This window comes from Micropterus salmoides, unplaced genomic scaffold, assembly GCF_014851395.1.
Source record: "Micropterus salmoides isolate LMB-PRFRI ecotype aquatic unplaced genomic scaffold, ASM1485139v1 Ms_hic_scaffold_1, whole genome shotgun sequence".
Classification (NCBI taxonomy): Eukaryota; Metazoa; Chordata; class Actinopteri; order Centrarchiformes; family Centrarchidae; genus Micropterus; species Micropterus salmoides.
In genome coordinates, this window is record NW_024040040.1 from 50,974,218 (window position 1) to 50,990,784 (window position 16,567).

At 42.0% G+C, this 16,567-nt stretch overlaps 2 protein-coding genes across 3 annotated transcripts in view; one reads left to right on the forward strand and one right to left on the reverse strand.

The window, feature by feature from the left end:
* Positions 1 to 6,709, reverse strand: part of LOC119896432 (NACHT, LRR and PYD domains-containing protein 12-like) — a 30,863-nt gene extending 24,154 nt beyond the window's left edge. The window contains exons 1-3 of the mRNA XM_038709870.1: positions 6,607 to 6,709; positions 6,176 to 6,328; positions 5,404 to 5,517 (exon numbers count right to left, since the gene is read on the reverse strand). Of these exons, the coding sequence (XP_038565798.1) occupies positions 5,404 to 5,517; positions 6,176 to 6,309 (248 nt within the window). The 5' untranslated portion in view covers positions 6,310 to 6,328; positions 6,607 to 6,709. The remainder of the gene's footprint in view (positions 1 to 5,403; positions 5,518 to 6,175; positions 6,329 to 6,606) is intronic.
* Positions 1 to 16,567, forward strand: part of LOC119893815 (NACHT, LRR and PYD domains-containing protein 12-like) — a 636,326-nt gene that overhangs the window by 191,477 nt on the left and 428,282 nt on the right. The gene's annotated exons all lie outside the window — the stretch shown is intronic.

The following is a 16,567-nucleotide window of genomic DNA, read 5'->3' on the forward strand; positions in this document are numbered from 1 at the left end:
AACGAGATACCCACTAAACCGTGCCGAAAACCCCGCCTGCCCCTGTGTGCAATAAAGTGGCACGACTAAGAGGAGAGCGCACGAGTGCCAGGTGCCGAAGGAAGGTCAAGACTGTAAAACCGAATGAATGTGTGCGGAGTGGCCCAGCCAGCCGCTAAACAAACATCCTGCAAAGAGGCCCCAGAAAGGAGGGCTCGAGAGGCTGCCATGCCTCTGGTAGAAAGAGCCCTTACAGCCACAGGTGAAGGCAAACCGCGCACCTGATAGGCCAGGGAAATAGTTTGAACAATCCAGTTGCTAATAGTATGTTTGGATGCAGGGAGCCCGGCCCTGGGAGACCCAAAACACACTAGCAGCTGGTCAGCCTTCCTCCAACGGGAGGACCTCAGAGTGAAAATACTCAGTGCTCTGACAGGGCAGAGCAGATGAAGTCTCCCGTCCTCCGCCGTCACATGAGGTGGAGGATGAAATGCCTGCAGCACTGTGGACCCTGCTGCACAAGAAGGCACTTTAGGGATGTATCCTGAACGAGGGTGCAGGATAGCCATAATATTCCCCGGGGCAAACTCCAGGCTTTGCGGGGAAACCGAAAGTGCTTGGAGATCCCCCACCCTCCTAAGAGAGGTGATAGCAAGGAGAAAGGCCATCTTGAGGGTCAAGTGCTTAGCCTCAGCTGACTCCAGGGGTTCGAAGGGGGCCTCAGCCAACGCCCCAAGAACCATTGTCCGGGCACCACGGAGGAAACGTACAACCAAGGGAAGTTTCCCCAAGGACCCCTCCCTCAGAGGGGTGTGGAAAGACTAAATAGCTGCCACGTACACCTTGAGGGTGGAAGGGGAAAGACCAGCAGAGAACCGGTCCTGGAGGAACTCAAGTACCTGAACCACCGGGCAGGTAACAGGGTCCACCGACCGCTCCCTACACCAAGTGGAGAAAACACTCCACTTCAGGCCGTACATCCTCCGTGTGGACGGGGCCCTGGAGCTCAGGAGGGTCTCGACTGCTCCGGCTGTTAGACCCGCCTCTAGGTACTGTGCCCCCTCAGGGGCCAGACCCACAGTCGCCATATGGTGGGGCAAGGGTGAAGAACCCGGCCCTGCGCCTGGGACAGCAGGCCCTGCGCCTGGGACAGCAGGTCTCTCCTCGCGGGCCGTCCAGGAGCGACATGATGTCCGAGACCCTCACCCGGGTTGGCCAGAACGGGGCTACGAGCAGTAGGCCGACATTGTCCTGGCGGACCCGCTCCAGAACCCCCGGGAGCAGAGCGACTGGGGGAAAAGCGTACAGACGTAGCCTCGGCCACGAATGTACCATGGCGTCCAGACCCAACGGGGCTGGAGGAATGAGAGAAAACCATAGCGGGCAGTGCGTAGTCTCTTGAGACACAAACAGATCCACGTCTATGGGGCCAAACTCTTCGCACAAGAGCTCCACCACTTTGGGGTGAAATCTCCGTTCCCCGGGCCTCCGCCCCTGCCTCGACAGCAGGTCTGCTCCCTGATTCTGCGTCCCCGGGAGATACATCGCCCTGAGCGATAGTAACCTCTGCTGGGACCACAGGAGGATCTGACGCGCCAGTCTGTCCAGAGGGCGCGAACGCAGACCGCCCTGGTGATTCAGATAGGCCACCACCCCTGTGTTGTTCTCTTCGGAACGAACCAGGACGTGGTGGCCTTGGAGATCGGGCAGGAAACTCCTTAGAGCCTGGAACACCGCCAACATCTCGAGACAGTTGATATGCCACTCGGATTGATGCACCTGTCAGGATCCCCTTGCAAAGAGGCCGTCCATGACCGCGCCCCAGCCCGTGAGGGAGGCGTCTGTCGAAATAACCAGCCGGCGACAAGACCCTCCCAGCACAGGCCCCTGGGACAGGAACCAAGTTTCCTTCCAAACTGATAGGGAACGAAGACACTTGCGCGTAACCCAAATCAGACGGAGAGGATTTCCCCTCGGAGAAAAACCCTTGTTCCTTAGCCACCACTGCAGGGGTCTCATGTGCAGCAGTCGAGATGGTATTACGCTGGACGCAGCCGCCAGGAGACCCAACACTCGTTGAAAGTGTTTCATAGTGATGGCGTGGCCTAACTTCACCCCTTTCACGGCAGCCAATATGGTGTCGACACGTGCTGGAGACAATTGTGCCCGCATCGTTGTCGAATCCCATACAACCCCTAGGAACGTAGTCCGTTGGGTGGGCGCCAGCACGCTCTTCTTTGCGTTGAGCCTCAGCCCTAAACGCCACAGATGAGCCAGAACGACATCTCGCCAACTCTCGAGACTGGGCTAGGATGAGCCAGTCGTCGATGAAGTTGAAATCCGGATGCCCTGGAGCCTCAGCGGGGCCAGTGCTGCATCCATACACTTGGTGAATGTGCGAGGGGAAGTGCCAGGCCGAATGGAAGAACCCGATACTGGTAAGCCACACCCCCGAAGGCAAACCTCTGCAAAGTCTGCCAACGGAACCAGCCCCTCGGGGCTGGTGGTCGGTGTCTCATGTGATCTTCTGGTGGAGAGCCGCCGAAGATCCACGGTGAGTGAGTCGGGACACCACCCGACTGCAGACCCTTGGGGCAGGCAGTACGGCGTGGACTCGATGGTGGCAGGTGCGTCCTGAACGTGTAAACGGCGGGATAACATCACCTGTTGCCACGGCGGAGGGGACCTCGGTCGGCCTCCGGGGGGGGTGGGGTGGGGGTGCGGGAGGGGAGAAAGACTCCCCTACCCCGGTCTTCCCTGAGCTCCGTCGGGACTGGATGACGGTCCGACGAGCCCCCTCGAGAGCTGCCCGGGCGTGCTCCATTCCCAAACATGAGATACACATCTCATGAGAATCTCCATCCGTGATGTACCGAGGGCAAGAAAAAAAACACACCTTCTGTACATCTGGTTGCCGGACATGCTGGTAGACTTCTTCTTCAGGTAAGACATACTGCTTGTAGGACTGGAGCTTTCTTCAAACAACATACAGAGCGCCTGCTGAATAAAAAAAAAGCTAATGATGAGTGTGTACAGGTGTGCTTTATACTCCTCCGGTTATTCTGTCACACCTTACCGTTCTAGCAACAAGCCAATAGGATTGGAAGTGATTTCATTCACGTTCAGACCTGCTACGCCTAGAGGCGTTCCCGTAGTGTCGTACCCGACGCAGTTCGAGTTCCCTCGAAGGGGAACTAAAATGATTTGTTGCTTGTTGTTGAAAAATATCAAGATTTGTCCGACACTGTGTAGAAACACAGATGGTCACAGAGAACAGTAAAAGTTTGTTACTTTTCTGCTTTAATTGTTTTATTCCTTTCATTTTAAATTTCTTGCTTTCATAAACACTGATTAGCTACTATTCCTGTGTGACTGACTTGTTTTTTTGTGATTACTTTTTTTATCAAAGCAAATAAACCAAACAGTTTACATACATAGGTACAGATAATTGACAGAGACATAAGCAAAGACAGGAGAAATGAGTTAAGAAAATACAGAAACTAAATAAAGTTAAATAAAAAAAGAGAGGGGGTCTGCCTTATACAAATACACATATTTGAGTTACCATGGAACCTAATTTTCATAGCTCAACAGGATTTTGTTTCCCAAGGAGGTCCCGGATAGACACATTAATCTCTGACTATGCCTGGACAGTCGTGGGTCTGGCCTTGGCAAGGCTCCTCTGAGCCATCACCGTGGTGCCTGGTCCAATTATTTGGGCCGTGTGGATTGTGGTCTGCTGCTCTTTAATCCAAAAACCTTCCTTTTCCAATGACTGTATTTCTTTCATAGGTAGGCTACCAAGTATTTCAGCAAAAAAGCTGGAAAAAAACAGATGAAAAACAAAAGTGTAGCAAAGTTTGAAGGACCTACCGGCTGCATCTACATGCGCTGCTGGTTGTTGTGGTAAGCTCAAAGAGCTCATATCTACATACTACCCCACTAGAGCACTGCACTCCCAAAATGCAGGGCTACTTGTGGTGCCTTTCTTTGCTAAAGAGTTTTCTTCATTTACATTACATTACATTTACATTTATTCATTTAGCTGACCCTTTTATCCAAAGCGATTTACAGCTGCTATACATGTCAGAGGTCGCACGCCTCTGGAGAAACTAGGGCTTAATGGTGCTTTCGAGCATTTGGGGCAGTGAGTTTACATACAAAGTCAATACAAAGACCCGTAGAGCCACGATTTCCTGTCGGCCAGTGCGAAGCAACGTGAAGGGGGCGGGGCCCAGCGACGCGAAGGCAACGCAAGGGAACTGTGGTGTCACAGGTTTAAGTCCAGTCAGTTTCCTTTCAAGTATGTCACTCCCTTTATTTTTCCTGTCACTCTCTACTGTCAACTATTAAATTAAGGTATATATTCGTATATTCTAAAAAGAGAAGTGGTCCAAATCTACATTTGACATACTTTTTAATCCACTGATAGCTTTTCCATCAGTGCTGCCCATGAATGTCTTTTCTTGACCTTTAGGAAAAAAATATGATGGAGAGAATCTCAGCACAATGGTCCACTTACTAATTATTCAAATCAAAGCAAAGTGTTAACTTCTTGCTATTACTGTTAAATTTGCCGAAAGCACCTACCCAAGGCATACCCAAAGTAAATTCAGAATCAATATCAGTGCTACTGGAATTAAGTAATATACGTTTTAACAAACTAAAGTAGAAGGGGTTTTTTTCTGTTTAAAAATGTTTGCAAACACATCCATGCAGACAACTACAGCTAGGACTTATTAGCTGTAAAACACGTGGGGCCACAGCATGAAGCCTTACAAGTTAAAATTTTATTGAAATACCATAAAAAATTTACAGTTTGGTATATTTGGTTTCTTTAAGGCCTAGTCTGGGTTTTTATTTATTGTTACTTTTAAACAGCAGCTGTCCCTTGCAGCTTCGCATCACTCCATAAATAGCCAGCAGCTTTACAGAGATGTTTTTTGCCGGCTGACCATGAACTTCCTAGTTGAAGCTAGATTATCATTATTTTCTGCTCTTCTTCCTAGGTATTTATTGATGGATTAATGTGTTTTGGACTACTGTTTTTGTAGGAATGCTATCTATTGGTGAATTACTATGAGGCTTCATTGATGAGTCGTATCAATTTTTATTGTTGGTGGGTGGTCTGAGGAGCTGACAAAGCGTGTCGGCCACTGTAGCTTCTCCTTTTTATTACACTGAAAACAGTAAATGGTCAGTCTTGGATGAATAACAGCTTGCTTGTTAGCAGCTAAACCACATTACAGGCTTTAGGTAATATCGTTCAGCCCTAATATGAACTGATCATCATAACATAACAATCATAACAACTCAATATTTTGAGGACAAATATGATAAATTAAATTACAAATTTGAAGCAGATTCTTTCAGGTGTATTATCTTCCATCAGGGTCAGTCTACAGTAAAAAGACAGACTCTTACTTTGTGTCTGTTAGTCCAGGTTCATTACTGAAGTCTGGAAGATAGAACACATTGGACCGGTCACTCTTCATAGACAGACAGCTGGATACTGCAGACTCTGCTCTCTGTCTGTCTCTGCAAATACCAAGATGTTTTATTGATATAACATGAATCCTTGATAAATTAAAGCCATTTAAGAGGCTCTTCACACACAAACTGCTGCTGTCAATAATCAGAAGGTTTAGTATTAGAAAGTTTGTATTAGTTCTCTTAGATCAGATTACAGCTTCAGGTGACTGACAGCTGTCACAGATACTAAGAAATACAAATAATTTTTTGTTTATGTTAATATACTACCAAGTCAAAAGTATTCACACTCAGTGAATTGTGTTACACACACACACACACTGAATGAGGGCAACTTTCATTATTTTATTACACTGCAAACACAGTAAATGGTCAGTCTTGGATGAATAACGGCTCTGCTTGTTTGCAGCTAAACCATACGTTTGATGTTTTGGTACAAACAAGTTACAATGTTTAAGTTAAACTAGACTTTGATAAATGTGTTTTCTGTATTTGTTGCACTTGTATTCACAACTCTAAAGGCACATTCAATTTAGAGTTTAAATGTAGTGGATATTTTAATTAACAATATCTGGGTAAGTGAAGCCTAAACTATTTGGTAATCTATGTGAAAACCACCTCTTTCTTTGATCATGACGCCTAATGTTATTATACATATACTAGTGGCAAACAGCAAACACAGAATAAGTTTGTAATGTTCTCTTACTTTGTGTCTGAGGGTCCAGGTTCATTACTGAAGTATGGAGGAAAATTGGATTTGGACCGGTCACTCTTCAAGGACAGACAGCTGCATACTGGAGACTCTGCTCTGTCCTCCTCTTCCTCCACACAACCACTCATCTTCTGGACTTCAGTCAGGCTGAGAGGTAAAACAGTGACACTGACTGTGAGCTCAGAACACAAGAATCAAGAAAAACAGGTTTGTTCAAGAGACACAAAATAGGCTTTAAATCTCTGCTTGTTTTCTTGGTTACTGCAGGTTTAATGTGTTTTACTCAGCCATTCACAACTTTGTGTACACAGATGAATCAAAGTGTTGAGTTCACTCTAACATTTCTTTCCTCTACAGTCAACAGGGAGAAAACTGACTCAGAGACTTTGACAGTAAAATACTACAATTCTTGGATTAACACTCACCCTGCCTCAGCCTTCAGTTTTCCTCCTGCTCTGTCCTCCCAAAATGGAGTCTAAACTGACTGAACACTTTCAGTTCCAGGTTTCCACCGTGATCTAATGAAACTCCCATAGTCAGTTGTTTTCTTCTTCTTCATTTTGAGGTTTTGAATCACATGGCTTGTTTCTTCCTCATATTTGTAATATAACATGCTATACTGTTTCATTTTGCCCAGTTACATCTGCCTGTATTATGTTTACCTATTTTAAATAGTGTATATTAGTCCAGTGTGTCCACATCTAAGTCTACATATTATTGTCTCATCTCACCTGCTTATTCCTCTACATCTCATTTCAATGAGATGTACAGGAAGTGACAGAACTGAATGAAAGAATAAATAAATAAATGTGGAAATAAATGCAAGAAAGAATGAATGAATAAACAAATAAAAAATAAATGCGGAAATATATCAAAGAAAGAATTAATTAATAAAAGAATAAATAAATAAATGCAGAAATATATCAAATGAAGAATGAATGAATGAATAAAACAATAAAAGAATAAATACATACATTTGCTTTTGCCTTTTCCCAAGGAGATCTATTGTCATTGCTTTTCCCTTCCCCTTCCTTAACTGTCAATCAACGTGTTGTGGCCCACCCACTAAGTCCAACTAATCACTCACAGAAGTATTTCTCTCCATGATCAGAGATGTATAAAGGTTTGATACAAACTCCAGTTGGTGGCGGTAACGCACCAATTCGTTGTTTGCCAACTGACAATAAACGCACAAGGAAGAAGAAGAGGAAGAAGAAGAAGCTAATGTTAGACAGAACCAGCACATGTCGATGTGATCTAAATGCAGAAGTCTATTTACCGGAGATAACTTTAAGAGAGAGAGGGAGAGGAAGAGGGCGGAGAGGCAGAGGTGTTGGAGGTGCAGTCAGGGCAAGGAGAGACAGAGGACCTACCTAGAGTGGAAGCCCTCCAAAGGAACCCAAGGGCTGTTACCGAGGTTTGTATTTATACAGTTGTTGTAACGTTATTATATTCTGACCTGTTTGCATTTTATGACAAACCCCAGCACACAGTGAAAACGTTATTTACATAGCAGCTCTGTGCACATGTACCCCTGGTACTGTAACGTTAGATAGTAGTAACATGTCATTTACTCAGCAACAATGATTATATGAAGCCATATTATACAAGTTGAGCAAACACTGGCCAGCCTGCAAACCCTAATATGCAGTACCATGTTGCCAACATAATGTCATGCAACTTATAAAGCCTTATTTTATCAGAATCACAAATTCTTTGTGGACATGTTAAGTAATTTACAGCATCAACAGAAGTGTAATGATAAATAGTAGTAGTGCATTAAATATTAATAGTAATAATGAGTACCGGTATATTTCATTTGGAATGGATACAATCTTAAAAACAACATCGAGACAGAGTAACCAGCGTATTGAAGCAGAGAATATTGCATATTGAGTATTTTTCCCTGTGTCCTCTTTCTTCAGACTTTTTCAGGAGATGACCCTTGAAGAACACAGAGCTCTCCACCCTTCTGCTGGAGAGGCAGCCAGGCCTGGTCTTTGATGCCTTGATGATGCATCAGCGTAGACATGGTGCCCCACCTTCTGCCGGAGTGCCAGGAGTACCTTGGTGTACTTGTGGTAACTGTAGGGAAATGCTGTGGCCAGGAGCAAGCGAACTGTGTGAGCCTTCTGCCACACTTCTCCCAGTACTGCCTTGAAGAAGGCTTTATTCGCATTTACAGGCAGTACCAGGAGGACAGTACGGCATTAGGCAACATCAGGGAGCCTGGGGATGACAACAGGGAGTCCCGCTATGGTGCCTATAGACACTTCATCTATTGGCAACATGGAGCTTTAGGCCAGGGAAACCAACTTGTTGTCTCTAGTTGTTGTGTTTGGAGGATTAGAGACAGGTTCCCTGATCCTCAAGGACACTACACGGGTTTTATTCCTGGACTGTGAATTTCCTACCAGGCCCTCTGGTATGGTCATACAGTTTCACACAAATACTCACAAACCTGCCTCAGCATCATCAAGGCATCAAACAAATGTACATAGTTAACATTTGATTTATTATTACATTTCTATATATATTTATTCATATTTCTTCCCTCTTTATGTATTTTGTATAGTTGTATTGTGTTATAGTTGTTCAACTGCAGTTCTATGGTATCGAATAAATAAAAAGGTAAGAAATAGAAGCACATGGTGTTTTTATTTTCATTATATACATTTGAACCTGTGTTTAGAATTTCAAACTTTGCCATAACATTTCCAATACCAATTTTAGTTATTTATATTTACATAATAGGGGACAGCTGTAGCCTTACTTCTCATTACTGTTCAAATTGTAAACTGTAATTTAGGCTACCTACTGAAAATAATATGCGTTGGTCACAGTGGACTTAGCAGAATAAGATGAAATGTTTACAAATTGGAACAACATGAAATAACCACTGTAGGACGGTAAGAACAGAATTTAATGTTAATAAATTTCTCTTTTTGAAGAGTAAACGTTATGACTTTGTCAGTGAACTGAAGTTCTTTCCCTCGTGATCCTGCCTGACAAGTACCAGGACACATGCAAGGTGATCTCCTGTGGGAATCCTTCCACATCAGATGCTGGCTGGAATAACGGTCCTGTTGAAGGCAGTGCCATCAAACATAGTTACAGACTATATTGTAATGTAAATATAATTCAGTGACATGTAATATGGTACAACATAGGAAACAAATTTGTGTAACATACCTAGAAGTCTGATGTGGCTGGTGCAGGTACGGGGGGCACCAAACCAAGCTGTCTGGGGTCATCTGGGAGAAGGCCTTCTAGGCATCCCCACTCCACTTGTGAGTCTGTTCTTCACAATCCTTCTGTGCAACTTTGAAATGTATCCGTAGGTTTTTTCAGATTTTAAGGCAAACCGTTCTTCATATACAATCTTCTGAAACTGAAATTAAACAAATTACAACCATTTAAAATCGGTTGGTAAGTAGAACAAGAGAAAACCTTGAGTGTAAAGACAATCACTTGCATATAAAACATGGGCTGAATATTGTACTATGAATGGGAATATTATACAAGTGTAAAACGTACGTCTCTTTGCCGTCCAATGTTTTCATTGTTGGTCGGTTCCGGTGGAAATTGTAGTCCAAAGCAGCAAGCAGAACTCTTTCCTCATAAACTGGGGGGCTGAAAGCATAGCGCTTGCTGGCACACATCAGGATATGATTCTGGAATGACTCTAGGTCTGCAGTCAATCTGAGAACAAACAAATACATACTTCTGTGTACATGAGCAGTAAGCTTAAATATTACTAATATACATCAGTATGAAAAAGTATAGCCACACTACCTGAATCGCAGATAGTTGTGAACATCTTTCTGCCACCTCTTATCGAGAACTATATCCACTAAAGCTTTGTGGCACTGGGAGTCTCTCTGGATCCACATCTTTCCCCGCATTTGATCCGATTTAAGGTGCCTGTGTTTGCACCTTCCCATAGTCCAGGTGTGAATGTTGAGACATGGCGAAGGATGCTAAACCATAATGCCTGCAAAACATAAAAATGCACTACAATATATTGTTATGCATGACTTACTGGTCTGTTCCACTAGAAGCACCAATGCTAGACAATGCTTTATACATGCTTTGTATGCACCCTAGAAGCAATACAAACAAATACGTTGTTTCTAATGTAAATTCTGACAAGAATTATAATTAGTCACTTGATAAGCACACAGTGTTGTGATCATAATGCGGTTATCAGTAAAAATAAATGTTTTCCACCAGGGCAGTAAACCTTTAGCTTGCTAATCTGAGCCACCATGCTCCATGCAATACGTTTTTTTAGCTAATTGTAATCATCAGCTGATTGTCTCACAAACACAAAAGACACATTTCTGTTCACTAAACAAACCCGAAGCGCTGGAGAACAACCTTCGAAATAACAATCCAACTAACGTTACATATTTCTTCTAACAGGGTTGTAAACATTTAGCCGGCTAATATGAGCTGTTAGCTGTAACGTTAGGCTAACTTACTGTTTTGCAGTCAATAATACTAATCAGCCATAACACAGCGAGGGAGAAGAACCACATGAAACTATCCAACTATATATTTTACACCACTGACAAGGGAAAAGTCACTTCTCACGGTGTCTATTGCTAGCTTCTGACTAATGCTAGTCATAAGTTTTCATTTGCAATGCTAAAATTGGAATACCTTGCCTGTCCATCAGAAAACAGGCAACTTCGGCCTATTTATGTTATATTAAGTTGTTGCAGTTAAACTGCCATCCTTTTAATTAACACCTAAAACACTGCTGAGGGTGCAACTGTGTGTACATGTCACAGTTAGCCATGGTTTTCGGTCACTTTCGGAGTTATGCACCAACATGCACCTTGAATGCTTTGATGTGGGAATTCGGAAGTTTCAACTGGGAAATATCCCAGTTCCGACCGGTCTTGAACGCAGCATAACTCCTTCTAAACTTTCTACCAATCATAACACTCTTCCAGGGACAGCATATCCAAACTGAAGATAGTATCAGTCATCGGCTGCTCGACCTGACTTAGTGGGCGGGCCACAACACGTTGATTGACAGTTAAGGAAGAGGAAGGCAAAAAAAGCAATGACAATAGGTCTGTAAGGGAAAAGCAATGACAATAGGTCTCTAAGGAAGAAGCAATGACAATAGGTCTCCTTGGGGAAAGGCAAAAGCAAATGTATGTATTTATTCTTTAATTCATTCATTCTTTCTTTGATATGTTTCTGCATTTATTTATTTATTCTTTTATTCATTCATTCTTTCTTTGATAGATTTCCCCATTTATTTATTTATTCTTTTATTCATTCATTCTTTCTTGCATTTATTTCCACATTTATTTATTTATTCTTTCATTCAGTTCTGTCACTTTGGATGTTCCATACTTCTCCCTCTTTCCTTTGAACTCTGTAAAACCACTGTCCTTTCCTCTCTTCCCCCTTTGCTTTTGCCTCCTTTCCTTCAATCTCTGTTTAATAATGATGATTTCTGTGTCAATGGCCATGTAAATTAACCCAGTAATTCAACAACAGCTCTACCTATCTTATTTCGAGTGGCATTTATTATATTTTCACCTGTACTGCTGCTTGTTGCTGTTGTTTTAAATGCGCATAATCTCAAAGTTTGATACTGAATATTATTCTTAAATCCCATATCTCCACCCCATCAGCATCATTGCATAGACTGTCACTCCTGATTAGACCACTCCCCCCAGATTATATAACCCCAGCCCTTATGTCTGTGACACACCATTTTTCTCTTCAAACTATTCCAAACAGAACAAAGAGAGAGAGCCAATATGAGTTTAATATTCATTTAGGTTCAGATTCAAAGTTAACAGATTGTTTTGTATATTATTATGCTAGTTTGGGTAATTAGGGAGAAAAAGTGAAAGGCCATATTTTGGATGCATTAATTATTATTGAGGTTAAAATGATAACCTAATTATTATTATTATTGTTATTATTAATATTTGTTGTTGTTTAGTACTGAATAATATTAAAGGTTCAGTGTGTAATATTTCTGAAGATCTATTGACAGAAATGCAATATAAGATCCTTAATTACAGTATGTTTTCAGTGGAGTATAAAGACCTTATATAATGAACCATTATGTTTTTATTACCTTAGAATGAGCCATTTTTATCTACATAATCGCGGGCACCCCCTTGCATGGACGTTGCAGTATTGTGTCATCATGTTTCTAATGTAGCCGACGGACAACGGCGTTCTTCTTCTGCTTGTATAATTCCGGCAGTGTAGACGCCCGTCACTACGTTAAATGCGTCCAAAGAAGAAGAGGAGGAATTTATAATAACAATAATATGCAGTCTCTAAGTAGTCTTCTGGTTTATTAGAAGTAAGAAGAGAAGTGACATTTGGACAAATGAACGAGAACAGGCGTGTTATTTGACATGAGAGCCGACAGCGTGGGGATCTTTATACCATTAAGCCAGACAGAGTCGGGACAGATACAGACAGATGACGGCAGATCTTGGATGTTGTGGATTTCCCAGATGGAAGGCTATGATGTTGGACAGATGTTTTCAAAGCGGTGCTCAAGTTCCCTGTTTTCTGCTGGACAGGTAATTAACTTAAGTTTGTCAGACTGTAGCAATGCAAATGAAAGCTGTTGTTTAATAGCTTTAGCTAGAAGCTCGCCATTATTACCGAGAGACATGAGGTGTTTCCCCTGTCAGTGGTGTAAAGTATGTAGTTGGATTAATTTCATATCACCTACTTATTCTCCAGCCTGTGGGTTGGCTTTGCCGGTTACGTTAGTGAGACAATCAGCTGCTCAGTAATGTTAATTGGCCATAAATACGTAACGTTAGCTTACAGCAGGGAAGCATCAGCCAGCTAAACTTTTACTGCCCTGGTAAAAAAAATCATGTAAGGTTAGTTGGATTGTTTTATTCTCTCCGTGCTTTGGTTTGTGGTGTAAAATATTTAACGTTAGTTGGATTAATTTAATTTAGTCATTCTGCTGATCGCTAATTGACCCTTCGCTAAGCCCTGCCCCCCTTAGTTACTGTTGCTAAGTCCGACAAATGTTGGTGCTGCCACAGTCTATTACTGCACTACCCGGAGAAATATTCAAATTTGTTGGAAAAAGCGATCTCAGAAAGAAGCAGGCAGTTTTGCAGTTGCATTATACATTTGAAGGTTGTATTCAGGCAGTCAAACTGACTCAAACTCGGACGTGAAAAAAAAAATATATAGAAGCTAAAGCCTACTGATCACACAGTACAAGTGAACAATCGCATCCCCCGACGATTGAGACAAATGAAAAAGAGTCAATGGATAGCAGCCATGAAATTATCGGAGCTCAGTTAGAGTGAGTCCTATACTGCACTGTGATTGGCCAGCTGGCTTGTGAAGGGTCAATTGGCAAGCTTCCAGCATTGAAGCTCAGATCAGCCAGCTAAAGTTTTACTGTGCTGGTAGAAAAAATGTGTAGTTGGATTGTAATTTCATGTTATTCTCCATCGCTCTGTTATGGCTTTGTTACGTGGACAGAAATGTGCCCTTACCTTCATGAGTCATACAGCTGATGAATATTATTGGTAATAAAACGGTAATAGCAGGGAAGCTCAGATCAGCAGCTAAACTTCACATTTTACTGCCCTGGTGAAAAACATGTATTTCTTTACTGCTAATGGTGATATATAACAAGACCGTGTGCCTATCAAGTGACCAACAATGAATAAAATGTAATATAATTTACATTATATTATTATTGGATATTGCTTTGCCACTGTGCCACTCACCCGACAATGCCTTTGTAAACTTCAGGTATTATGTGTTTTATAATGGACTGTGGCTGCGATGGATTGGCGACCTGTCCAGGGTGTACCCCGCTTTTCGCCCGATGTCAGCTGGGATTGGCTCCAGCTCCCCACGACCCTGTGCGCAGGATAAGCGGTTGACAATGGATGGATGGATGGATGGGTCTATCTAAAGAAACCTCATTTCTTGACTGGCAAACACTTCTATCTCACAGAGGACATCTTTGTCCTGTCTCAGGCACCATAGCTATACTACTCGCTTGGATAGGGGAGGGGGGTGCAATTCGCAACCCTCACCACTAAACTTACACACTTAACTTTTAAGCAAATAATCTGTAATACTTTCTTTTATTATTAATTTGTGTAGAAAATCATTCACCAACCATCATGCAACTGCTAACCATTTCAATCAATTGGTCCTTCTTCCTGCATCCTGTTTAAATGTGCACAAAATCAAATGTTCAAAGCCACCAGTGTCACGATCCTGTCCTGAGCTTGTCTGGGTTATATTATTTTGGCCATGCCTTCTCTGTGTTTTGATTTTGGTTTCTCTGTGTCTGGGTTTCAGTCCTGTCTGTCTGTGGTCTTGTTGTTCTGTGTGGTGGTTCTGATCTGTCCTGTTATCTCGGTGTCTGCCTTAGTACTTGTTTAGTTCTGTTCCTGCATGTGTTAGTTCTCTACCATCATGCTTGGGTTCTGCCTGTTTGTTAGGTGTCAATTTATGTTTTCCACCAGTTTCATTAATTAATCTGATTTTGATCATTCTGCTTTAGTCTCTGTGTAGCCTTTATTATTTTATTCATCTGCATCTTTAAGTTACTTCGTATCTGCCTTGTCTCGTATCCTATTTCCTAGTTTGGTGTCTTAGTTCTTAGTCCTGTACCTTAGTTCATGTCTTAAGTGTTTACTCCTGGTCTGTGTACTTCTGTGTGGTCTTGCCCATGTCTGCTCTGAGTTCTGTTTTATCTTTTCTTCAGTCTGTGTTCCTTGTTATTAGTGTATTCGTATCCTGTCTGCATGTGTCTGGCTTAGTTTGTCCGGTCTTTGACGCATGTTGCATGTATGCTCTGTCGAATGTTGTGCGTTCTGCCAGTCACAGTGCTACCTCGGTCTGCATGTTTGGATGTGCCAGTTTTCACTACATGTGAGTTTTGTCTTGCCTGTTGGTCTTGCCTCGATTAAAGAAACCTGGAACTGTATCTCAGCGCTAAGTGTCGTGCATTTAGGCTCATGTGAGAAATACATTAAAAGTTGCTGATTTTTAGGATTTCACAGTAATTAACTTGTGAGAAATTAGCATTGGCCACAGGGTTTTTATTCCTAAACAAAGGGTTGTCTGATTTACAATAAACGTCTGCTGTCATTTAGGTGAGAGTTTTAACATAGACCAGTCAAGAGACAGAGTAACATCTGATGCCACATATATTTGTATTTCCTTTCTTAGCTCAGGAAGAGTTTTTGAGTGTATGCTAATATGCCATTTGTTTTCCTTCATCTACCATTTGTTGGCTGTTGTTGGCTTTGTACTTGTTCTGTACTTAAGGAGAGGAAATGCTGAGTTTGGGAGAGTAACCGTGCGTTCTCTCCGTGGCCACGTTACATAAAGAAATGATTCAACACATCTATTTGACTCCGTATTCTTTGGGAAGGAATTATTTTCCCTGACACTCACTCCTGCTTTGCGCACCCACCGACCCTGACAACCAGACACCATTTAGCTTTTTCAATTGTCTAAACCTTTTGTTTGCTGCTGATCCCATTCACCCAGCCGTAATCTTATATTGATCTACATAATAAAATAAATAATATGTATAGCCTATGTCACTCCATCATTAACACACCATAAATGTTTCCCTCTTTTCAATTTTTGATTCTATAATTTTAGTTTTTCCTCAATAGCAATTATTTTCTTTATAAAGATTTTTCTTTTTGTTTTAACGATCGAAAATTCAACCCCCCACTCTTTTCACACAGCCAACAATGAATTCCAAACTCTTCCAAATTGCCCCATCATCTGCAAAAAACAAAAATCTCATCCCATTTTCTATATTCATAAACACATAATTTATCATAAAACAATCATTAATAGTGTTGTTCCTCCACTCTCCATTATAGGATATCAGGTGAGTTTATGTGTGTGTGTGTGTGTGTGTGTGTGTGTGTGTGTGTGTGTGCTTGCTCTGAGCGTCAACTTTATTTATCTTAATCAAAAATAGCACACTGTAAAAATTATCTAGGTGGTTCAACTTAAAAACTTAAGTTCAATTGCTGCCTTAAAAATGTGAGTAAACTCAACTTTAAGAAAAGCTTTGTTTCAACCGATGATGTTACGTTATACAATTTGTTGTCAGAGCTATTTGAGTTAAAAAGAAGAAGTATGTTGACATGACTAAATGGGTCTATGATTCTTTTCAGTGCACTGTTACATCATCCAATATTGGTATTGTAATAGTACACAGATCAGTACTAGTAATGTTTTAGTAAAGTTATGATCAAGTTTTGAATCAACAAAAATTCACTGATGTGATATCAAGTGTAAGCAGACAGTAAACATTGAATGAACATGACAATAAGATCAATAAGTGATAAGTAACAACTATAGAACAACTAT